This window comes from Scyliorhinus torazame, chromosome 14, assembly GCF_047496885.1.
Source record: "Scyliorhinus torazame isolate Kashiwa2021f chromosome 14, sScyTor2.1, whole genome shotgun sequence".
NCBI classification, from domain to species: domain Eukaryota; kingdom Metazoa; phylum Chordata; class Chondrichthyes; order Carcharhiniformes; family Scyliorhinidae; genus Scyliorhinus; species Scyliorhinus torazame.
The window spans coordinates 212,259,960-212,285,430 of record NC_092720.1 but is presented as its reverse complement, the minus strand read 5'-3'; the positions used below and the strand labels follow the sequence as shown (position 1 = coordinate 212,285,430).

The 25,471-nt window shown below is 53.6% G+C and overlaps 1 protein-coding gene across 7 annotated transcripts in view; it reads left to right on the top strand.

The window, feature by feature from the left end:
* Positions 1-25,471, top strand: part of LOC140390470 (tenascin-X-like) — a 321,608-nt gene that overhangs the window by 53,220 nt on the left and 242,917 nt on the right. For all 7 annotated transcript variants that reach the window (XM_072475624.1, XM_072475623.1, XM_072475622.1 and 4 more), the window contains exons 2-3: positions 14,180-14,712; positions 15,698-16,825. In XM_072475624.1, coding sequence (XP_072331725.1) covers positions 14,295-14,712; positions 15,698-16,825 — 1,546 coding nt within the window. In that variant the 5' untranslated portion in view covers positions 14,180-14,294. The remainder of the gene's footprint in view (positions 1-14,179; positions 14,713-15,697; positions 16,826-25,471) is intronic.

Here is a 25,471-nt window from a genome sequence, read left to right as displayed (position 1 = left end):
TTACCATCTGAAGAGGGAAATGTTCCTTGGCATCGTCCAGGAACAGTCCATCTCAAATTGTAAGATCCTGCTTCCTTTTCCTGTACCAGAGGAAATAGTTTTCTCTCTTTCTTTCTCTCCAAGTAGCTCCTTCAATCTTCCTGATCTCAATGAGGTTCCTCTTGCAGCTCCAGTATAATTCTCGTGAATCTGTGCTTCACCTCCTCCAGGATTCCCACACTACTCTGACGGCAGAGGTCAGTCTGGAGAGAGGATTCCAGCTTCTCAATTACTCAATCGACCTCAGGGCCGAGATGCAGAAACATCACAGCTGCCGGCAATCCGATTAAAACATGCGAAACTGGAAGCAAGCACAAGATCTAATCCTTCTCCGTCCTCCAGTGTCACCGGGGTCTGGTTTCATACCAGACTGGCCGGTCTTTAGCCGGACTGCCCACTGCCCAGTACTGATGCCAACGTGTGAGGACAAAGGGACCATTTAAAAAGACATGCACCTCACGTAATTTCACAAAATTATTTACCCAGGCCTCAGCGAAAGGAGTCGAACAGACAATGGTCCTGAAGCTATCCATGTCCAAATGCAGCGAGACCCGGACAATATCCAGGGGTGGGCTGACAAGTGGCAAGTAACATTCGTGCCACACAAGGGCCAGACAATGACCATCTTCGACAAGAGTTCAACTAACCACAGCCCCTTGACAATCAATGGCAATACCATCGCTGGATCCCCCACAATCAGCATCCTGGCAGTTACCAGAAACTGAACTGGTCTAGCCACATCAATAGGCAGTGAAGCGGGCACCATTCGGGATGGGAGGCAGTGAAGCGGGCACCATTCGGGATGGGAGGCAGTGAAGCGGGCACCATTCGGGATGGGAGGCAGTGAAGCGGGCATCATTCGGGATGGGAGGCAGTGAAACGGACACCATTCGGGATGGGAGGCAGTGAAGCGGACACCAGTCGGGATGGGAGGCAGTGAAACGGGCAGTATTCGGGATGGGAGGCAGTGAAACGGGCAGCATTCGGGATGGGAGGCAGTGAAGCCGGCAGCATTCGGGATGGGAGGCAGTGAAGTCGGCAGCATTCGGGATGGGAGGCAGTGAAACGGGCAGCATTCGGGACGGGAGGCAGTGAAACGGGCAGCATTCGGGATGGGAGGCAGTGAAACGGGCAGCATTCGGGATGGGAGGCAGTGAAGCCGGCACCATTCGGGATGGGAGGCAGTGAAACGGGCACCATTCGGGATGGGAGGCAGTGAAGCCGGCACCATTCGGGATGGGAGGCAGTGAAGCCGGCAGCATTCGGGATGGGAGGCAGTGAAACGGGCAGTATTCGGGATGGGAGGCAGTGAAACGGGCAGCATTCGGGATGGGAGGCATTGAAACGGGCAGCATTCGGTATGGGAGGCAGTGAAGCCGGCAGCATTCGGGATGGGAGGCAGTGAAGCCGGCAGCATTAAGGATGGGAGGCAGTGAAACGGGCAGCATTCGGGATGGGAGGCAGTGAAGCGGGCACCATTCGGGATGGGAGGCAGTGAAGCCAGCAGCATTCGGGATGGGAGGCAGTGAAACGGGCAGCATTCGGGATGGGAGGCAGTGAAACGGGCAGCATTTGGGATGTGAGGCAGTGAAACGGGCAGTATTCGGGATGGGAGGCAGTGAAACGGGCAGTATTCGGGATGGGAGGCAGTGAAGTCGGCAGCATTCGGGATGGGAGGCAGTGAAGCCGGCATCATTCGGGATGGGAGGCAGTGAAGCCGGCAGCATTCGGGATGGGAGGCAGTGAAATGGGCAGCATTCGGGATGGGAGGCATTGAAACGGGCAGCATTCGGGATGGGAGTCAGTGAACGGGCAGTATTCGGGATGGGAGGCAGTGAAACGGGCAGCATTCGGGATGGGAGGCAGTGAAGCCGGCAGCATTTGGGATGGGAGGCAGTGAAACAGGCAGCATTCGGGATGGGAGGCAGTGAAGCCGGCAGCATTCGGGATGGGAGGCAGTGAAACGGGCAGCATTCGGGATGGGAGGCAGTGAAACGGGCAGCATTCGGGATGGGAGGCAGTGAAGCCGGCTGCATTCGGGATGGGAGGCAGTGAAGAGGGCAGCATTCGGGATGGGAGTCAGTGAAACGGGCAACATTCGGGATGGGAGGCAGTGAAGCCGGCACCATTCGGGATGGGAGGCAGAGAAGCCGGCAGCATTCGGGATGGGAGGCAGTGAAGCGGGCAGCATTCGGGATGGGAGGCAGTGAAACGGGCAGCATTCGGGATGGGAGGCAGTGAAACGGGCAGCATTCGGGATGGGAGGCAGTGAAACGGGCAGCATTCGGGATGGGAGGCAGTGAAACGGGCAGAATTCGGGATGGGAGGCAGTGAAACGGGCAGAATTCGGGATGGGAGGCAGTGATGCCGGCAGAATTCGGGATGGGAGGCAGTGAAACGGGCAGTATTCGGGATGGGAGGCAGTGAAACGGGAAGTATTCGGGATGGGAGGCAGTGAAGTCGGCAGCATTCGGGATGGGAGGCAGTGAAACGGGCAGCATTTGGGATGGGAGGCAGTGAAGCGGGCACCATTCGGGATGGGAGGCAGTGAAGCCAGCAGCATTCGGGATGGGAGGCAGTGAAACGGGCAGCATTTGGGATGGGAGGCAGTGAAACGGGCAGTATTTGGGATGGGAGGCAGTGAAACGGGCAGTATTCGGGATGGGAGGCAGTGAAACGCGCAGTATTCGGGATGGGAGGCAGTGAAGTCGGCAGCATTCGGGATGGGAGGCAGTGAAGCCGGCACCATTCGGGATGGGAGGCAGTGAAGCCGGCAGCATTCGGGATGGGAGGCAGTGAAATGGGCAGCATTCGGGATGGGAGGCATTGAAACGGGCAGCATTCGGGATGGGAGTCAGTGAAACGGGCAGTATTCGGGATGGGAGGCAGTGAAACGGGCAGCATTCGGGATGGGAGGCAGTGAAGCCGGCAGCATTTGGGATGGGAGGCAGTGAAACAGGCAGCATTCGGGATGGGAGGCAGTGAAGCCGGCAGCATTCGGGATGGGAGGCAGTGAAGCGGGCAGCATTCGGGATGGGAGGCAGTGAAGCCGGCAGCATTCGGGATGGGAGGCAGTGAAACGGGCAGTTTTCGGGGTGGGAGGCAGTGAAACGGGCACCATTCGGGATGGGAGGCAGTGAAGCGGGCAGCATTCGGGATGGGAGGCAGTGAAACCGGCAGCATTAGGGATGGGAGGCAGTGAAACCGGCAGCATTCGGGATGGGAGGCAGTGAAACGGGCAGCATTCGGGATGGGAGGCAGTGAAGCGGGCACCATTCGGGATGGGAGGTAGTGAAGCCGGCTGCATTCGGGATGGGAGGCAGTGAAACCGGCAGCATTCGGGATGGGAGGCAGTGAAGCCGGCAGCATTCGGGATGGGAGGCAGTGAAACAGGCAGCATACGGAATGGGAGGCAGTGAAGCCGGCAGTATTCGGGATGGGGGGCAGTGAAAGCGGCAGCATTCGGGATGGGAGGCAGTGAAGCCGGCACCATTCGGGATGGGAGGCAGTGAAAGCGGCAGCATTCGGGATGGGAGGCAGTGAAGCGGGCAGCATTCGGGATGGGAGGCAGTGAAACGGGCAGCATTCGGGATGGGAGGCAGTGAAACAGGCAGCATTCGGGATGGGAGGCAGTGAAACGGGCAGCATTCGGGATGGGAGGCAGTGAAACTGGCAGCATTCGGGATGGGAGGCAGTGAAACGGGCAGCATTCGGGATGGGAGGCAGTGAAGTGGGCAGCATTCGGGATGGGAGGCAGTGAAACGGGCAGCATTCGGGATGGGAGGCAGTGAAACGGGCAGATTTCGGGATGGGAGGCAGTGAAGCCGGCAGCATTCGGGATGGGAGGCAGTGAAACGGGCAGCATTCGGGATGGGAGGCAGTGAAGCCGGCAGCATTCGGGATGGGAGGCAGTGAAACGGGCAGCATTCGGGATGGGAGGCAGTGAAACGGGCAGCATTCGGGATGGGAGGCAGTGAAGCCGGCAGCATTCGGGATGGGAGGCAGTGAAGCCGGCACCATTCGGGATGGGAGGCAGTGAAGCGGGCAGCATTCGGGATGGGAGGCAGAGAAGCCGGCTGCATTGGGATGGGAGGCAGTGAAACGGGCAGCATTCAGGATGGGAGGCAGAGAAGCCGGCAGCATTCGGGATGGGAGGCAGTGAAACGGGCAGCATTCGGGATGGGAGGCAGTGAAGCCGGCAGCATTCGGGATGGGAGGCAGTGAAACAGGCAGCATTCGGGATGGGAGGCAGTGAAGCCGGCAGCATTCGGGATGGGAGGCAGTGAAGCCGGCAGCATTCGGGATGGGAGGCAGTGAAGCCGGCAGCATTCGGGATGGGAGGCAGTGAAACGGGTACCATTCGGGATGGGAGGCAGTGAAGCCGGCAGCATTCGGGATGGGAGGCAGTGAAACGGGCAGCATTCGGGATGGGAGGCAGTGAAGCCGGCAGCATTCCGGATGGGAGGCAGTGAAACGGGCTGCATTCGGGATTGGAGGCAGTGAAACAGGCAGCATTCGGGATGGGAGGCAGTGAAAAGGGCAGCATTCGGGATGGGAGGCAGTGAAGCCGGCATCATTCGGGATGGGAGGCAGTGAAGCCGGCAGCATTCGGGATGGGAGGCAGAGAAGCCGGCAGCATTCGGGATGGGAGGCAGTGAAACAGGCAGCATTCGGGATGGGAGGCAGTGAAGCCGGCAGCATTCGGGATGGGAGGCAGTGAAGCCGGCAGCATTCGGGATGGGAGGCAGTGAAGCCGGCAGCATTCGGGATGGGAGGCAGTGAAACGGGTACCATTCGGGATGGGAGGCAGTGAAGCCGGCAGCATTCGGGATGGGAGGCAGTGAAACGGGCAGCATTCGGGATGGGAGGCAGTGAAGCCGGCAGCATTCCGGATGGGAGGCAGTGAAACGGGCTGCATTCGGGATTGGAGGCAGTGAAACAGGCAGCATTCGGGATGGGAGGCAGTGAAAAGGGCAGCATTCGGGATGGGAGGCAGTGAAGCCGGCACCATTCTGGATGGGAGGCAGTGAAGCCGGCACCATTCGGGATGGGAGGCAGTGAAACGGGTACCATTCGGGATGGGAGGCAGTGAAGCCGGCAGCATTCGGGATGGGAGGCAGTGAAAAGGGCAGCATTCGGGATGGGAGGCAGTGAAGCCGGCACCATTCGGGATGGGAGGCAGTGAAGCCGGCAGCATTCGGGATGGGAGGCAGTGAAGCCGGCAGCATTCGGGATGGGAGGCAGTGAAGCCGGCAGCATTCGGGATGGGAGGCAGTGAAACGGGTACCATTCGGAATGGGAGGCAGTGAAGCCGGCAGCATTCGGGATGGGAGGCAGTGAAGCCGGCAGCATTCGGGATGGGAGGCAGTGAAGCCGGCAGCATTCGGGATGGGAGGCAGTGAAACGGGCTGCATTCGGGATGGGAGGCAGTGAAACGGGCAGCATTCGGGATGGGAGGCAGTGAAGCCGGCAGCATTCGGGATGGGAGGCAGTGAAGCCGGCAGCATTCGGGATGGGAGGCAGTGAAGCCGGCAGCATTCGGGATGGGAGGCAGTGAAACGGGTACCATTCGGGATGGGAGGCAGTGAAGCCGGCAGCATTCGGGATGGGAGGCAGTGAAGCCGGCAGCATTCGGGATGGGAGGCATTGAAACGGGCAGCATTCGGATGGGAGGCAGTGAAACGGGCAGCATTCGGGATGGGAGGCAGTGAAGCCGGCTGCATTCGGGATGGGAGGCAGTGAAACGGGCAGTATTCGGGGTGGGAGGCAGTGAAACGGGCAGCATTCGGGATGGGAGGCATTGAAACGGGCAGCATTCGGGATGGGAGGCAGTGAAGCCGGCTGCATTCGGGATGGGAGGCAGTGAAACAGGCAGCATTTGGGATGGGAGGCAGTGAAACAGGCAGCATTTGGGATGGGAGGCAGTGAAACGGGCAGCATTCGGGATGGGAGGCAGTGAAACGGGCAGAATTCGGAATGGGAGGCAGTGAAACGGGCAGCATTCGGGATGGGAGGCAGTGAAACGGGCAGCATTTGGGATGGGAGGCAGTGAAACGGGCAGCATTCGGGATGGGAGGCAGTGAAACGGGCAGAATTCGGAATGGGAGGCAGTGAAACGGGCAGAATTCGGGATGGGAGGCAGTGAAGCCGGCAGAATTCTGGATGGGAGGCAGTGAAACGGGCAGAATTCGGGATGGGAGGCAGTGAAGCCGGCACCATTCGGGATGGGAGGCAGTGAAACGGGCAGCATTCGGGATGGGAGGCAGTGAAACGGGCAGCATTCGGGATGGGAGGCAGTGAAACGGGCAGCATTCGGGATGGGAGGCAGTGAAGCCGGCACCATTCGGGATGGGAGGCAGTGAAGCCGGCAGCATTCGGGATGGGAGGCAGTGAAACGGGCAGCATTCAGGATGGGAGGCAGTGAAACGGGCAGCATTCGGGATGGGAGGCAGTGAAACGGGCAGCATTCGGGATGGGAGGCAGTGAAGCCGGCTGCATTCGGGATGGGAGGCAGAGAAACGGGCAGCATTCGGGATGGGAGGCAGTGAAACGGACTCCATTCGGCCTCTCGAATCTGCTGTGCCATTTAATAAGCTCATGGCTGACTTGATAGAAATCTCAAATCGGTATCTCGCCCGCCCCCAATAACCTTTCACCCCCTTGCTGACCAAGAATCTATCCAACTCTGCCTTAAAGATAGTGTAGGTCTCTGGGCAGGATTTCCTGGCCCTTCCCACTCTTCCCACAAGTGGGATCTTCCATTCCATAGTAGATGACCCCCCCCCCCCCCCCCCCCCCCCCGCCCCCCCCTCCCCGATGCCGGAAAGAGGCGAGCCAAGCAAAATGCTGTAGACCTCAACAGGGGGGGGAGATCCCGCCGGCATCCAGTGGGGAGCTGCCTCCAGCACCGGAACCAGGCGGCGGCGGGCAGTCGGGAAAATCCCGCACTCTGCCTCCACAAACCTGTCAGGGAGACAGTTCCAAAGACTCACCACCCTCTGAGTGAAACAAATTTTCAGCACGGTAGCACAGTGGTTAGCACAGTTGCTTCACAGCTCCAGGGTCCCGGGTTCGATTCCCCACTGGGTGACTGTCTGTGCGGAGTCTGCACGTTCTCCCCGTGTCTGCGTGGGTTTTCTCCGGGAGATCCGGTTTCCTCCCACAGTCCAAAGATGTGCTTTTAAGTGGATTGACCATCATAAATTGCCCGGAGTGACCAAAAAGGTTGGGTGGGGTTACTGGGATGGGGTGACGGTATGGGCTAAGTGGGGTGTTCTTTCTAAGGATCAATGCAGACTCGATGGGCCGAATGGCCTCTTTTTGCACTGTAAATTCTATGATCTCTGTTTTCAATGGGCTACCCCTTATTTCTATGGAGTGAAAGATAGATAGGTTATTGATTGACGGATAGACAGTGGTCAAATCCAGATGGCCTATTGATTGATCAGTTTGAATAGGAACAGATTTCTCCAACTGGCCCTTCGTTAAACTGATTGACTCTGAGTAGGAATCCGGAGCTAAGACTCGTGCGCGAGGAGTGATTGTGTGAAAAATCTGTAATGAAAAATTTCCTCCCCTAGTCCCCAAGGTTCCAACCACGTGACCAGTCCTGGTCGTCCCAGCAACTTTAAAACACTGGGGCCAAGGTGCAGGAATGGAAAGTATGTTCATACTTAACGTATCTGGACACAACTGCAGGAGCAGCGGCCAAGCAGGACAACTCGGCTCGAAGGGAACATGGCAATTAAACACATCTGCAAAGTGCCAGGAGCCAGCCAATGAGATTATAGCCTCATCTCTGCGCCCCACCCCCCAGCACGTAGCTACGAGCAAGATCCTGCAGTCTGTCGAGGGTTCAGTGCATCTGTGTTTTCTGCGTGTCTCCATGACAACTCCCACACATCCTCATCCCACAATATTAGCCCCCACCTGCCCCCCCTTTGGTCCTGTTGCCTGTTGGTTGAGTGTAAAGGGGGGGGGGGGGGGGGAAAGGGACAGCATCGGTGGAACGGTTCACAGTCCTGAGTGTCCCACTATCCTGACTGGCTAAAGATGCATTTCTTACGGAAATGAAAACCTTGTCCCTTATCGACACAGACTTCAATCTGTCATCATAAAAATATATCATTCCACATCCCTGTGTGCATGTACAGGAAGAGTCTCTTTCTTAAGTGGAGGCCAACAAGGGGGACATTTTGGATAAGCCAGAGGAGGGAGACAGGAATAGAACAGATAGGATGAGAGGAAGAGGGCGGAGAGAAAGCACGAGAGGGGCATGAATACCAGCATTGAACAACTGGGCCGAATGGCCTGCCGTTTGTGTGCTGCAAATTCTCAGTCACCCCCAAGGAAAGGAGCTCCAACAGGGAGCCCTCATCCCACCATAGCTGAGGAAAAGAGAAACCCTTTTACTGTATCACAGGAAAGTCAACGAATGCCGAGGAAAATTGGCAATAGAACCCCAGAGCCAGGCTTCGTCTGCAGTGAGAGGAAGCGTTTAGGGAGTCAAACAAATTAAACCAAGAATTTATGTTTTTTTGTCAGCCTCATTTCATGACCTCATCCTCACTTGTCCAGGCGTGAGATCATCCCCCGTACAGCCAAGAGGCAGATTGGAATGTTTCATTCAAGGTGATAGCCAGAGGGACTGGGAATAGGCTATGTCCAAGTGCCCAGCTCAGGAAAAGCTACTGGTAAAAGCTCTAGAACCCCAGAGCCAGGCTTCGTCTGCAGTGAGAGGAAGCGTTTAGGGAGGACAAAAGGACATTTGGAATAGTTAACAGGCAGGATCGAGTGCACAAGGCAGCCAGAGTGAAAGTAGCACTGCAGTCTGCACAGAGCTCATGTCAGAGCTGGCAACACAGCGGTTAGCACTGCTGCCTCACAGCGCCAGGGACCCGGGTTCGATTTCAACCTTGGGTGACTGTCTGTGTGGAGTTTGCAATTTCTCCCTGTGTGAGTTTCCTCCGGGTGCTCCGGTTTCTTCCCTCAGTCCAAAGATGTGCAGGTTAGGTGGATTGGCCATAGGTGGGGTTACGCTAGCCACTATGCCACTGTGCTGACCTAATAATAGCTTTGCGTTGAGGTTATATAGGGGTATGGTGCAAAGGTGGGCAAATAGAGTTTGGGTGAAAATCAGCTACAATCAGAAGAATAGAGGGACTGAAGAGCCTCTTCCTGTTTTCATATGCCTGCGAGCTTCTCCTGATCACACCAACAACTTGCATTTATATAGCAACTTTAACAGCCCAAAGTCCTTCACAGGAGTAATTTGGAAACAAAACTTGCCATTGAGCCATGCAAGGAGACATTACAATAGTTGTCTAAAGGCTTGATCACTGAGAAAGAAAAATGCAATTAATGGTGGCATGGTAGCACAGTGGTTAGCACTGCTGCTTCACAGCTCCAGGGACCCGAGTTCATGTCCAGCCTCGGGTCACAGTCTGTGTGGAGTGTGCACTTTCTCCCCGTGTCTGCGTAGGTTTCCTCGGTTTCCTCCCACAGTCCAAAGATGTGCAGGTTAGGTGGATTGGCCGTTCTAAATTGCCCCTGTCAGTGAGGTTAGGTGGAGTTACTGGGGAGCGGGCCAAGATAGGGTACTCTTTCGGATGATTGGTGCAGACTCGATGGGTTGAATGGCCTCCTTCTGCACTGTAGGGATTCTATGACTCTATGAATGAATGAGATTGCCATCTTTTTCCTCCGGATTTGGGACTATTTATTTATCCACAGGGTGTGCTCTCCTGATTCTGTCAGGTTAACAGGCTGCAAGCTGTGTGTGTGTCTCGCTAATTGCTGCTGCACTTTCCCCGTAATGTTAGATTTTCACAAGTCGCCCTGCCTGACAGTATCATCCTGTGTAGGGCGCCGCCTGCTTCAATCGAGGCCTTGTCCTTGAGGCTCAATGGGGCCTCTCTCTCCCTGTGAGTGGGCACAAAGCAGCCCTTTAAAGTTGAGAAGGTCAGTTTGACAAGCGCACGCTCACACTGATATGTGAACTCACTGAGTCTGCGATTGCTGCTTGTTTAAACTGCTGGTTGGACATCTCAGTTCTTTGAGTGAATCGGGAGTGTGGGCTCAGCAATCAGTTATTGAAACCGTTCCATTCACAAAAGCCTTGCAATGTCTGAGAGCAACAAGGGAATGTCACGTGTCATAGCAACATGGAAAACTGGAGCAGGACCAGGCCATTCGGCCTTTCAAGCCTGCTCTGCCATTCACTGCGATCATGGCTGATCCTCTATATCCAAGCCTTACTCCATACTGTGTTCTCGACCCTCTCGGAGGAAACCCGTAACTTAACGGCTGTGCCTGGGAGACCTCACCAGGGCGCTGTTTGATACTGATCCACACAAACGTGGACCAGGCGCAACGGCATCTCCGGGAGTCTCCCAGGCCATTAGAGACCGTTGGGGGGCTGGGGACAGGACAGGGTGGTACCCTGGCACTCCCTCTGGCACCCGGACACCTTGACACTGCCAGCCTGGCACCCTGGAAGTGTCACCTCGTGGCCCGGGTGCCAGACTCGGCTGGCAACGCCAGGGATCGGGTCCAGGGTGCCTTACCAGGTGGAGGGGGGGGGGGGGGTGAGGAAGTGTTCTTGGGGGCCTCCCAAAGGTTAGGGGGGGTGGTGAGGTTGGAAACAGGGCAGGGGCCTGAAAGGGGCAGGGTGAAGATCGGGGTAGTCTTCCAAAATGGCGCTCCGATCTGCGAGGAGCCGTTCTGCTGCCGAATTGAAATGGATCGAGTGTGGCCTCAGCGGAGAGAAACTCCCCGAGGCCAAAAAAATCAGCAAAGTGCTGTTGAATAGCCAGGTGACTCTCGGTGCCACAGCTGGACGTAACTTACCTGGAGCTCACCTGTGACAGGACGATATGTTTGTGTTCAGGTGCCCCCGGGCTGGGGAGCGTCCCAATTGGCCTTGGCTGTGATCCTGTGCCCACGGTTCAACACTGTAGAAAGAGATGCAACGGGATCTTGCTGTGCATCAATTGGCTTCCGCCTTTCTTACATTTCCATGACTACACTTCAGATGATTCAGATGATGTTACATCTTGTTTTGTTTCTGCACAGAGAGAGTGGTTTCTATTGGTGTCTGTGCCCCACACAAACCTCCTCCCACCCCTTTCACCTCATCCTGTCAACACAGGCTGCGATTTTCCAGCCCATCCTGTCAGCGGGATCTACTGGTGACCCCCCCCACCCCACGGCGGCGGGATGGGCGAGCAATTCAAAATGCTGTAGATATCGTTGGGGGGGGGGTGGAAAATCTCACCCATGGTCCTCGATTCCTTTCCCCTCTTTTATTTCTGTAGTTTCCTCTGAAATGTCTCCATGTCATTCACCTCAGCCACTTCCTTTGGGAGCGAGCTCCACATTCTCCCGCTCTCTGGGTAAAGAGGATACTTCTGGATTCTGGATTTAGTGGTTATCCTATGTCAATAGCCCCTCCTCCTGAATTCACCCACTGAGGAAACATCTCTTCCACATCTATGTCAACATCTATGAAATGTATGGGATATCCTGAGGCTTTAATAGGTGCTATATAAATGCAGCATCTCTGCTTTCCTTTCTCAGGCACGCCAAGTCCCAACCAGTCATTTCCCCTGAGCACGCTGACCGAGACTGGCTCCCCACTGTGGAAAGCCTGTTTCAAAACCCTCCTCTTTTCAAATCCCTCCATGGGCTCACCCACTCCTCATCTCCGTCATCTCCTGCGGTCTTTTGTAACCTCTATGAGGGAGGTATCCTCCAATCCCACCATGAGCAAAATCCTGAAGTTCCCCCCTAACAGCACAGTGGGTACACCTACACCACAGGGACTGCAGCGGTTCAATAAGGCAGCTCACCACCACCTTCTGAAGGGCAACGAGGGACGGGAAATAAATGCCAACCTACCCAGCGACACCCACACCTCATGAAGAAATTTTTTAAAAAGCAACCACGTCTTCAGTTGCCAGAGCTTTCTGCTTTGGAATTCCCTTCGTAAACCTAGGGTCACCAACTGTGATTAAATATATTCCTGGAGATGCCATCACATGACGTGTCCCCACGCTCCAGCCGGTAGTCCGTCAACACATCTATCCTTATGACATACGGCATTCCTACCCCACAGCAAAATAGAATCATTGCCCAATTGGATGATGCCATCTGGCTCCCCCACTCCTCCCCCCTCCCCAGTTTCAATATTTTTATGTTGGAAGAAGATTTAAAAAGAAAGCTCTCTTTTTTTACTGTCCCGATGATTTTTCTCCAGCCTTGCTCACAGCAGTGTCCTGGAGACTGATCTTCAATTCCTGGAGAGTGCAGGCCAATCCTGAAGGATTGGCAGCCCTCTGCCAAACCTCTCTTCCATCATCGAAAATGTTGTTTAAAATCGACAGCCGCGTGCTTTGGTCACCTACTCTGATATCTCTTAATGAGACTCCAGCTCAAATTTGTTTCATAATAAACTCACGAGTTTCCTTAATTGGGCTGTCTTATGCTGCTAAAGGCGATATATAAATGCACTTTGTTGTTGCTTCTTCCAAAATCAGGCATCGAATGTGCCCATTTCCCTGTGTCTCACTTGTATTCCAGTTCTGTACAATCTACTCAGTCCGATGTGAACTTTGTTCTCAGTTCTCAAAAGTCTCTGCGTGTTTACAAAGGGCTGCACTTTGACAATGCGGAGCAGATGTTATCTCACACCTGGCCAGGGGTTTGGGGATTGAGCTCTGCCGGGGCTGATGGTTTCCCAGTAGGGATTCAGCAATGAGGGGCGGCCAGCCAAGTCCAGCTGCCTTCACTCCTCTGAGCTCTCCTGCAGTGAGCTGCTGACATGTGGCTGTCAGCTACAACTAGGCTGGATGGGGAGCTGGAAGACGCACCCTTCTCCCTCGCTGACCCTTGGTCGGAAATTTGGAGTTGGTCTGTTTAGGACATGGCTGTGTTTGTCAAAGTGGGGCACCTTTTACTGAGTTTCCCATTGGTACATGCTTAATAGGCTTCGCCCTCTGGTCGAATAAAAACAATGCTCCCGAAAAGAAAGATATTCCTTTTGGTGGCACTTCAAACCGTGCTGAATCATTGAACACCAGTGAAGTGCCCATTGAAGTCACAGGTTGTAATGTAGGTAAAGCGGGCAGCCCATCTACACACAGCAAGATCCCTCAAGCACAAAGCATCACAGAATGGTTATGGTGCAGAAAGAGGCCAGCTGGCCGATGGGGACTGAACCGGCTCTCACAATGAGCACCCTGACTTAGTGCCATCCCCTTGCCTTTTCCCCGGACCCCTGCACATCGGGTAAGATTTTCTGCCCTCCCCCCCGCTCCCCTTGGCCACATGCCGGAATGTTTTGCGGTGGCAAAAGCTGCCCACAGTTGGCTGGCGCCAGGATCTTCCCGTCCAGCTGCTGTCAAAGGGGATTCCCATTGTTCCCACCCTGTGTGTGCCATGGAACCCATGGTGGGGTGTCACCATCGGTGGGACAGGAATCTCCGGCTGGCAGGAACAGCCGGAAAATACCACCTATTGTTTCTGTCCAAGTAATCATCTAATGCCCTGTCGCTGCCAAGGTGCTAAGCTGGCATTTTTTGCCTGTGCGCGATTGGGCTGGTGGTGCCCTGCATGGGTGTTGGGGAGGATGCCAGGGGTGGGGGCAGAGACCCCGGGCTGGGGGGAGGTCCAGGATTGCCTCGGGGGCCTCGGAGATCAGGATGCCATTTTAAAATGGCGTCTCGATCTCTCGTCGCACTAGGGGGTTCCAGTGAGCCCTTATACAACTGTGGGCACGGGGAAACACGTGGCTACACAAGCTCGTTCCCAGATTGTTGAACCGAACCCCATGGCTCCTCTGACGGTAACCTCAAATCTGCATCCTGTCTGTCCCCAATAACCTATTATCCCCTTGCTTACCAAGAAACTATTCACCTCTGCCTTAAAAAATCAAGAGACTCTGCATCCACCATTCTTTCAGGAAGCGACTTGCAAAGACTCACAATCTCAGAGTTACACCGTGAGGATAAATTACATTTTTTGTGCTCAACTCCCTGAAGTGGGATTAGAACCGACAATTGTCTGGGTGAGAAAGGAGTGAGAGTGAGTCACATCTGAGACCATTATCCGCACAGTTAATTGTATTACTTACATTCTACAGGAATCGTGGTGCAAGTAAGCCAAGAGATCACCGTAACGGCTCTCCTTACTGAGCAACGCCCCGCCAAGCCCTGCACAAGACTGGACTTCATTTGCCCCTCCTTACAGCGACAGAGATGGGGCTCATCGTCAGGATCCTGCTCCTCTTTGTTGCGGTGTTCCTGAACGGAGGCGACTGCGGCGTCTTTGTGAAGACCATCCGCCAGAGGAGGGCGCTGCTGCCCAACGTCACCTCCGGCCACCCCACCACCTTCAACCACGTCTACAACATCCAGCTGCCCCACTGCAAGTCCTGCACTCCCAACATCTCCAAACCCCTGGCCCGCATCTTTGAGGCTAAGGATGAGGCCAGGGACGACAAGCGCTTCGAGCACACCGTTGACCCCACCCACCAAGTTGTCTTCACCCACAGGATCAACATCCCTCCCCAGGTGTGCGGCTGCGATGACATCCAGGCCCTCCTGAGCCGGCTGGAGACCCTCGAGAAGCAGGTGGTTACGCTGCGTCGACAGTGCTCCAGCAATACGTGCTGTGGTGAGTCCACTCTGACAGGCTGGGCCTGGGCGGGAATCACGCTCACTGTAGTTCACTATGTGGGCAACCATTTCAATGATGGAGGGCAGGAGGAGGTCAGGCTATTGTAGGTAAAGAAAACACAGGGGTCCTGTTTAAAAACAAGGGGTCGCCCATTTTCTTGCATCCACAGGATGTGGGCATTACTGGCTAGGCCAGCATTTGTTGTCCATCTCTAACTCCGGTTGTTCAGGCCAGGTAAGGACGACAGATTTCCTCCCCTGAAGGACCCGATGGTCCTTAGTGAACCCTGCGGTTCCCGGTCATCATTAATGATGAATTCAGATCCCAAATCTGCTGTAGTGGGATTCAAATCTGTCTGCAGTGTCCGGCGACACCCCACCCCACCCCAGGCCTCTGGATTGTAACAGTAACAGGGCCACTTTTTTAAAATTCGTCCATGGGATGTGGCTGTTGCTGTCTGGGCCAGCATCCATCCCTGAGGGCATTTAATAGTCAACCACATTGTGCTGGATCTGGATCATGTAGCCCATTTCCTCAATGACATTAGTGAATCAGAAGGATTTTTACGACAATCGACAATGGTCTTGTGGTCATGATTAGAATTTTGGGGCAGCCTGGTGGCGCAGTGGTTAGCACTGCCGCCTCATGGCGCTGAGGCCACAGGTTCGATCCCCACTCTGGGTCACTGTCTGTGTGGAGTTTGCACATTCTCCCCGTGTTTGCGTGGGTTTCACCCCCACAGCCCAAAGATGTGCAGGGTAGGTGGATTGGCCACGCTAAATTGGCCCTTAAATGGAAAAAATGAATTGGGTACTCTAAATTTAAAAAAAACTGATTAGACTGTTAATCCCAGATTATTCTGAATTACCCGTCCACAGCAATACCGCTACGCCACTGCTTCTGTAACATTTGTGTTTTGAGGAGAATCGCTGCACTTTCGATGGTTTTTTCTGGCCTAACTGTCTGATTGCTGTCTTTCCAGGTACAAAGAATGCGATAGACTGTGGACCCCACGGGACTTTCAGCTCCTCTACCTGTGGCTGCGTCTGTGAGGTCGGCTGGAGCGGGCCCACATGTTCCGACGCCAGCTGCCCAGCGAACTGCCACCCTCGCCAGGGGGACTGCGTGGCTGGCCGGTGTGTGTGCCGTGAGGGCTTCATGGGCGAAGACTGCAGCCAGGAGATCTGCCCCGACGATTGCAATGACCAAGGGCGCTGCATTGACGACAAGTGCGTCTGCTTCCCTGGTTACACAGGGTACGGTTGCACTGAGGAAATCTGCCCTGATGACTGCAGAGGCCACGGGAGATGTGTCGATGGGCGCTGTGTCTGCAACAAGGGCTACTCCGGGTTCGACTGCGGGCTTGAAGACTGTCCAGGTGGCTGCAGCAGTCAAGGGCAATGCATCGAGGGGAAGTGCGCCTGCAATGCAGGCTTCTCTGGAAGCGATTGTAGCCAACCGGATTGCCCCTCTAACTGTCACGGCCGAGGGAACTGTATCAAAGGAAAATGCATCTGCAAGAAAGGGTTTACTGGGCCTGACTGTGGAGTGAAAGCTTGTCCCCAGAACTGTAACGACCGAGGAAGATGTGTCAACGGCAAGTGTGTCTGCAACACAGGCTATTCAGGGCCTGCTTGCAGTGTCCAGGCCTGTCCTGATAACTGTAACCAACGGGGGAAGTGTGTCAATGGCAAGTGTGTCTGCAACACAGGCTATTCAGGGCCTACTTGCAGTGTCCAAGCCTGTCCGCAGAACTGTAACCAACGGGGCAAGTGTGTCAACGGCAAGTGTGTCTGCAACACAGGCTATTCAGGGCCTGCTTGCAGTGTCCAGGCCTGTCCCCAGAACTGTAACCAACGGGGCAAGTGTGTCAACGGCAAGTGTGTCTGCAACACAGGCTATTCAGGGCCTGCTTGCAGTGTCCAGGCCTGTCCCCAGAACTGTAACCAACAGGGGAAGTGTGTCAATGGCAAGTGTGTCTGCAACACAGGCTATTCAGGATCCAAATGTAGTGTCCAGAACTGTCCAAACAACTGTAACCAACAAGGGCGCTGCACTGATGGGAAGTGCGTCTGCAAGGATGGCTTCACAGGAAATGACTGTTCAATAGGTGAGATGCCGTCCTCCCTCTCTCTTTTTCATTAAACCAGATAATGATGAGTCGGAATAAGATCAGAAAATGTTGTAAAAACTCAACAGCTCTCGGAGCATCTGTAAGGAGAGAAACAAAGTTTTTTTTTAATAAACATTTTATTGAGGTATTTTTGGTAATATACCAACAACAAAATAAACAATGTACATGAAACAATAAACATAGTGCAAAAGCCGTCTCCCTCCCTTACAGGTCCCACCTTTATGAACCCCCTACTCTAAGCTAAACTAACCCCCCCCCCCCGCTTCTGCTGATGATTAATTTTCCGTGAAGAAGTCGCCGAACGTTTGCCACCTCCGCACGAACCCTAACAGTGACCTTGAGGCAAACTTGATTTTCACCAGACAGAGAAAGCTCGCCATGTCCGATAGCCAGGTCTCCGACTTCGGGGGCTTTGAGTCCCTCCAAGCTAATAGTATCCGTCTCCGGGCTACCAGGGAAGCAAAGGCCAGAACGTCTGCCTCTTTCTCCTCCTGGATTCCCGGGTCTTCCGACACCCCGAAAATCGCCACCTCTGGACTCAGCGCCACCCTTGTTTTTAACACCGTGGACATGACATCCACAAACCCCTGACAAAATCCCCTGAGCTTCGGACATGTCCAGAACATGTGGACATGGTTCGCTGGTCCTCCCGTACACCTTGCACACCTGTCCTCCACCCCAAAGCATCTGCTCATCCGGGCCACTGTCATGTGAGCCCGGTGAACAACCTTAAATTGTATCAGGCTGAGCCTGGCACATGTTGTGGACGCGTTGACTCTGCTCAATGCATCCAGCCAGAGACCATCCTCTATCTCTCCTCCCAGCTCCTCCTCCCACTTGCGCTTCAGCTTCTCAGTCTGTGTCTCCTCTGACCCCATAAGTTCCTTGTAAATGTCTGAGACGCTCCCTTTTCCTACCCACCCTGTGGAAACGACCCTGTCCTGAATCCCCCTTAGCGGTAGGAGCGGGAAGGTTGACACCTGTTTACATAGGAAGTCCCACACCTGCAGATACCTGAATTCTTATCCCCTCGCCAACCCAAACTTCTCCTCCAGCGCCCTCATACTTAGAAAGCTCCCCTCTATAAACATATCCCCCATCCTCTCAATCCCTGCTCTCCGCCATAACCGGAACCCCGGTCCATACTTCCCGGGCAAACCAGCGATTATCACAGATTGGGGGCCAGACCGATGCTCCCTCTGCTCCCACGTGTCTCCTCCACTGCCCCCAGACTCTCAGGGCCGCCCCACCACGGGGCTGGTGGAGTACCGTGCCGGCGGGAACGGCAGAGGCACAGTTACCAACGCCCCCAGACGTGCATGAAGCCGCCTCCAAATGCACCCATGCCGACCCCTCCCCTCACCACCCACTTCTTAATCATGGCTATATTTGCCGCCCAGTAATAGTTACTAAAATTTGGCAGCACCAGCCTGCCCTCTCCCCGACTCCGCTCAAGCATTACCTTCCTTACCCGCGGGGTCTTGCCCAAACGAAGCCAGTGATCACTTTGTTGACCCGTTTAAAAAAGGACCGGGGAATAAAGATGGGGAGACATTGAAATACAAACAGGAAACTCGGGAGGATCATCATATTCACCGTTGGCACCCTCCCAGCCAGTGACAACGGAAGCGCGTCCCACCTCCGAAAATCGTCCTTCATTTGGTCTACTAGCCGGGCCAGATTTAATTTGTGCAGCCGGTCCCATTCCCGCGCCACTTGAATGCCTCGGTACCGAAAGCTTGCCCCTACTAATCTAAACGGCAGCTCCCCCAATGGCCTCCCCTGTCCCCTCGCCTGGACCGCAAACATCTCACTTTCCCCCATATTTAGCTTATACCCCGAAAACCGGCCAAATTCCCCTAGAATCCTTCTGATATCTTCCATCCCCTCTAATGGGTCCGATACATACAGAAGCAGGTCGTCTGCATAGAGCGAGACTCTGTGCTCCCCCCCTGCTCCCTCCTCCCCCCCCCCCCCCACCCCCAACCAGCCCCTTCCAGCCCCTTGAGGCTCTCAGAGCAATTGCCAACGGCTCTATAGCTAGCGCGAACAACAGTGGGGAATGGGGACATCCCTGTCTCGTCCCCTGGTGCAGTCTAAAATAGTCCGATGTCCTATTCGTCCGTACACTTGCCACCGGAGCCTTGTAGAGCAACCTGACCCAGTCAATAAAGCCCCGCCCGAATCCGAACCATCCCAGTACCTCCCACAGATAGTCCCATTCTACCCAATCAAAAGCCTTTTCGGCATCCATTGTGATCACTACCTCCACCTCCCTACCTTCCGGGGGCATCGTGATCACATTTAACAAACTTCTTACATTGGCCACCAACTGCCTACCCTTAACAAACCCAATAACGCCCGGAACACAATCCTCAATCCTGGAGGACAACATTTTGTCCAGCAGTTTGGCGTCCACATTCAACAGGGGTATCGGCCTGTAGGACCCACACAGCTCCGGGTTCTTGTCCCGCTTCAGAATCAGCAAAATTGTGGCCAGTGACATCGTCGGGGGCAGCACCCCTCTTTCCTTTGCCTCATTGAATGTCCTCATCAACACCGGCCCCAATATCCCAGAGAACATTTTATAAACTTCACTGGGTACCCGTCCGGCCCCGGGGCTTTACCCGCCTGCATGGCCTTCAGACCCTCCACTATCTCTTCCAACCCGATCGGGGCCTCCAGCCCTTCTACCAGATCCCCGTCCAGCTTTGGAAAATTCAGCCCCTCCAAGAAGTGCCTCATCCCCTCCGGCCCCGTAAGGGGTTCCGACCTGTACAGCCTGCTGTAGAAATCCCTAAATGCCTTATTCACCCCTGCTGAATCTCCAACCAGGTTCCCATCTCCGTCATTTACTTTCCTCATCTCCCTGGCTGCCTCCCTCTTTCTAAGCTGCTGTGCAAGCATTCTGCTGGCCTTCTCTCCATGCTCATAGATCGCCCCCTCGCCTTCCTCAGCTGCTCCACCGCCCTACCTGTGGTCAGCAAGCTAAACTCCGCCTGCAGCCTCCGCCGTTCCCTCAGGAGCCCTGCCTCTGGGGTCTCCTCATACCGCCCATCGATCTGTAATATCTCCTTTACCAGTCTGTCCGTCTCTGCTCTGTCTACCTTCTCCCTATGGGCCCGTATCGAGATCAGCTCCCCCCTGACCACCGCCTTCCCAGACCATCGCTGCTGAAATTTCCCCCGTGTCGTTGACCTGCAGGTAGTTCTGAATACATTTCCTCAGCCACTCGCATACCCCTTTGTCAGCCAAAAGTCCCACATCTAACCTCCAGTGCGGGCGCTGGTTACTGTCTTTACTAACCTGCAGGTCAATCCAATGCGGAGCACGGTCTGAGATTGTAATCGCCGAGTACCCCGTGTCCACCACCACAGCCAGTAAGGCTCTGCTCAAAAAAAGAAATCAATCCGGGAGTACGCTTTATGCACGTGTGAGTAGAAGGAGAACTCTTTCACCCTCAGCTGCCCAAATCTCCATGGATCCCCCCACCCCAGCTGCTCCATGAACCCATTTAGTTCCTTTGCCATTGCTGGCACCCTGCCCATTTTCAAGCTTGTCCGGTCCAAGCCAGGGTCAATAACTGTGTTGAAGTCCCCGCCCATGACCAACCTGTGCGAATCCAGGGCCGGTAGCTTTCCCAGCATCCTCTTTATAAACTCCACATCATCCCAATTTGGCGCATACACATTTACTAATACCACCTGCACCCCCTCCAGTTTCCCACTGACCATAACGTACCGACCTCCCACATCCGAGACTATTCTCCCCGCCTCAAACAGGATCTAGTCTTTGAATCCAGTCCCGAGTGAAAGACCTGACTGGCCCAGCCTTTCCTCAATCTAATCTGGCCAGTTACTCTAAGGTGTGTCTCCTGCACCATTACCACATCTGCCTTCAGTCCCCTAAGATGCACGAACACACGTGCCCTCTGGACCGGCCCATTTAACCCTCGAACATTCCAGGTTATCAGCCTAGTTGCCCCCCCCCCCTTTGCCGATCAGCCATCCCATTTATTGGACTTGCCTCCAGCCCATGCTCCGTGTCTCCACCGTCCCGCCCCTAGGCAGCTTCCGCCCCCAACCTTCTCTCTGTCCCTGAGCCCAAACCCCTCCCCCGTCAGCAGAACATTTACCCTCCCCAGTAATAACATCACTCTGTAATCCAACCCCTTTACTAAACCGAACATATGCACACACCCCCACTGCGCTTCCGTGAGCTAGCCCGGCCAGCTAGCTTGGTGGCCCCCATCCCTGGCGCCGGATAGTCTCCCACCTATTGTTCCCTCCCCACCTTCCTCCCCGCTCATACAAACATACTCCAACATCAAAGAATCCCCACACAATTGCCCGACAGAAAAACACCAAGATCTAAACAAGCACACCTCCATCCCCCAACAGTGCAAATGAAAACCTTAACTCACTCAGCTCAACCGCTGGTCCCAAATCAATGCAAAAGGCATTACCAACAGCTTCCACAAAACAAAAAACGAGAAACGTTTTTGAAAAGAACAGAAAAGCAAAACAAAAGCATGAATGTTGCAGCAAAGTTCAAAAGTTCTCAGTCCACCACCAGTCCTTTCGTTTTCACAAAGTCCAGCGCGTCCTCCGGCCACCCAAAATAAAAGTGCTGTCCCTCGTGCGTGACCCAGAGACAGGCTGGATACAACAGTCCGAACTTCACCTTTTTCTTAAAAAGGATCGACCTAATCTGGTTGAAGCCTGCTCTTCTCCAGACCACCTCCACACTCAGGTCTTGGTAAACCCGCAGGATACTCTTGTCCCACTTACAGCTCCATGTCTGCTTGGCCCACTGTAGAATGCGCTCCTTATTCAAGTACCTGTGGAATCTCACCACCATTGTCCTCGGGGGTCTCCCATTCGCGGCTTCCTCACGAGTGCTCTGTGAGCCCTGTCCGCCTCCAAGGGTCGGGAGAATGCCCCATCGCCCAGCAGCTTCTCAAACATGTCCTAGTGTCCGCTCCTGCGGACCCCTCCGGGAGCCCAACGATTCTCAAGTTCTGCCAGCGGGACCTATTCGCTAGGCCCTCCATCTTCTCCAAGAGCTTCTTCTGCTGGTCTCTCAGCATCCCCACCTCCAACTCCACTGCAGTTTGATGTTCCTCCTGCTCAGCCAGCGCCTTCTCTACCTTCTGGATCGCCCGATCTTGGGCGTCCAATCTAAGCTCCAGCTGCTCAATGGATTCTTTTATCGGGTCCAAGCAGTCCCGTTTCTGCTTAGCAAAGCCTTCCTGAATAACTTGCATCAGCTGCTCCGTTGACCGCTGGGTCGACAAACCAGAGGTCCGGTCCTCCGTCATGCTGTCTCCTGCTGCAGCTTCAGCCCAAGCCTTCTCTGTCTTTCTGTCTCTGTCTTTATGAGCACTTCTAGTCCTTCTCTCCATGCACCGATGGGGGAGTTCAGTACACAATTGCCTCTGTCATCAGTTTTACAATTCAAGTCCGGTAGAAAATCGGGGGGAAAGGACCAAAAGTCCGACCCGAGCGGGAACCACCAAATGTGCGACTTACTCCTCCATAGCCGCCACCGGAAGCCGGAGAGATACAGAGTTAACGTTTTGAGTCCAAAATGACTCTTCTCCGGACTGCAAAAGACCATAAGAAATAGGAACAGGAGTAGGCCGTTCGGCCCCTCGAGCCTGCTCCGACATTCAGTCGGGTCATGGCTGATCCGACATTCCTCACATCCACTTCCCTGTCCTTTTCCCGTAACCCTTCATCCTCTTCCTGGTCAAGAATCTATCTATCTCAGCCTGAAAACACTCAAGGACTCTGCCCTCTTAGTGCTCTGTGGACAAGGAGTTCCAAAGACTTACAACACTCTGAGAGAAGAAATTCCTCCTCATCTGTCTTAAATTGGCACCCTTTATTCTCAGACTATGCGCTCTGGTCCAAGACTCTCTCACGCAGGGGAAACATCCTCTCAGCATTTACCCTGTCAAGTCCCTTCAGAATGTTGTTTTAATGAGATCATTTCTCATTCTTCTAAATCCCAGTGAGTCAGGTCCCAACCTGTTTAGCCTTTGCTCATAATACAGTCCGTCCATATCGGGGATCATCCCAGTGAACCTTCTCTGAACTGCCTCCAATGAAATAATATATTTCCTTTAATAAGATGACTAAAACTGCTCCCAGTGCTCCAGATGTGGTCTCACCAGTACCTTGTACAGTTGCAGCACGACTTCCCCGCTCTTATACTCCAACCCCCTTGAAATCAGGGCCAACATTCCATTGGCCTTTCTGATTCCCTGCTGCACCTGTGTGCTAGTCCCCCAAGTCCCCTTTGTGTTCTAGCTTTCTGGAGTTTTCCCCCATTTAAATAATACTCTGTTCTTTTGTTCTCCCTTCCAAAACTTCACGTTTTCCCACATTAGACTCCATTTGTCAACTTTCTTCGCACTTCCTTAACCTATGAATATCTCTTTGCAAACAGTTTGTATCCCTCTCCCAACTTGCCTTTCCAGCAATTTTTGTGTCCCTGCAAATTTGGCTACAGTTCCATTCACTTCCTTCCTGCGAGTCCTGAATATATATTGTAAACAGTGTCAGTCCCAGCACTGATCCCTGTAGAACCCCACTGGTTACAGGTCGCCAACCTGAAAAGCAAACCTTATCACAACCTGCTGTTTGCTGCCCATTATTCAATTCTCTATCCATGCCAATACACTGCTTCCAACACCATATGCTCTTGTCTTATGACTTAACGTTTTGTGAGGTAAGTTGTCAAAATCCTTCTGAAAGTCTAAATACTTACATTTTAAAAAATTTAGAGTATCCAATTCATTTTTTCCAATTAAGGGGCAATTTTAGCGTGGCCAATCCACCTAGCCTGTGCATCTTTTGGGCCGTGGGGGCGAAACCCACGCAGACACGGGGAGAATGTGCAAACACCACACGGACAGTGACCCAGAGCCGGGGTCGAACCTGGGACCTCGGCGCCGTGAGGCTGCAGGGTTAACCCACTGCGCCACCGTGCTGCCCTTGAAAGTCTAAATACAACACATCTATCCACTCTGGTGGAGACTTCCTCGGAGAACTCAAATAAATTAGTCAGACACCACCTCCCTCTCAGGAAGCCATGACGACTCTGCCTGATCAGATTGCGATATTCCAAATGTGCTGCGATTACATCCTTAATAATTGATTCCAACATTTTTCCAACAATTGATGTGAGGCTAATCGGCCTATTGTTACCTACTTTTTGTCTCCCTCTCTTTTCGAATGTGGTGTCACATTAGCAGTTTTCCAATCCTCCGGTACTTCTCCAGAATCCAAGGATTTGGGGGAAATTACAACCAGTGTATCCACTATCTCTGTAGCTGCTTCTTTTCGGATCCTAGGATACAAGCCAGGATCAGTTCCATTAGCCCACTTGGACTTCAGCAAAGCTTTTGATAAGATGGGAGACTGATAGCGAAGGTCAGAGCCCATGGGATCCAAGGAAATTTGGAAAATTGGATCCAAAATTGGCTGAGTGGCAGGAAGCAGAGGATGATGGGCGAGGGGTATTTTCCTGACTGGAATCCTGTGTCCAGTGGGGTCCGAAGGGATCAGTGTTGGGACCCCTGCTGTTTGTGGTTTATATAAATGATTTAGACATGAATGTAGGAGGGTTGATCAGTAAGTTCGCGGGTTATACAAAAATTGGTGGGATGATAAATGTTGAGGAGGATAGCCTTAGATTACAGGAGAATATAGACGGGCTGGTCAGGTGGGCAAATCAATGGCAAATGGAGTTCAGTCCGGATCAGTGTGAGGTGATGCACTTGGGCAGGACAAACAAGACAACGGAATACAAGATAAATGGAGGGACTCAAGAAGCACCGAGGATCAGTGGGACACTGGTCCCTTACGGTAGCAGGACAGCTGGATACAGTGGTTAAAAAGGCATTTGGTATACTTGCCTTTATTAGCTGAGGCATAGAGTTTAAGAGCACGGAGGTTATGCCTGAATTGTATAAAATGTTGGTTAGGCCACAGCTAGAGTATTGTGTGCAGTTCTGGAATCCACATTGTAGGAGGGATGTGATCGCATTGGAAAGGGTGCAGAGGAGATTTCCCAGCATGTTGTCTGGGCTGGAGAGTTTTAGCTATGAAGAGAGATTGGACAGACTGGGGTTGATTTCCTTGGGCAGAGGAGACTGAGGGGGGACATGATTAAGATGTATAAAATTATGAGGGGCATAGGTAGGGAAGACAGGAAGAAACCTTCCCCCTTGATGGAGGATCAATGGTCCGGGGGCTAAGATTTAAGGTCAGGTGAAGGAGGCTTCGAGGGGATGTGAGAAAAAATTTTTGCACCCAGAGGGTGGTGGAGGCGGGAACCCTCATAACATTGAAATAGTATTTAGATGTGCACTGGCGATGCCAGGGCAAACAAGGCTATGTGCTAAGTGCTGGAAAATGGGATTAGAATATTTAGGTGGTTGTGGATATGTTAGGCCGAAGGGCCTTTTCTGTGCTGCAGACCTTTATGACCAAGACTCTGGATTGTATAATACTACTTCTCTAGTGATGGTATTTAATTCCTCTCCCATATTCTTTAGTAGTAATGGGATGTTTGAAGCATCTTCCACCCACCATAAAGAACTGATGGAAAATA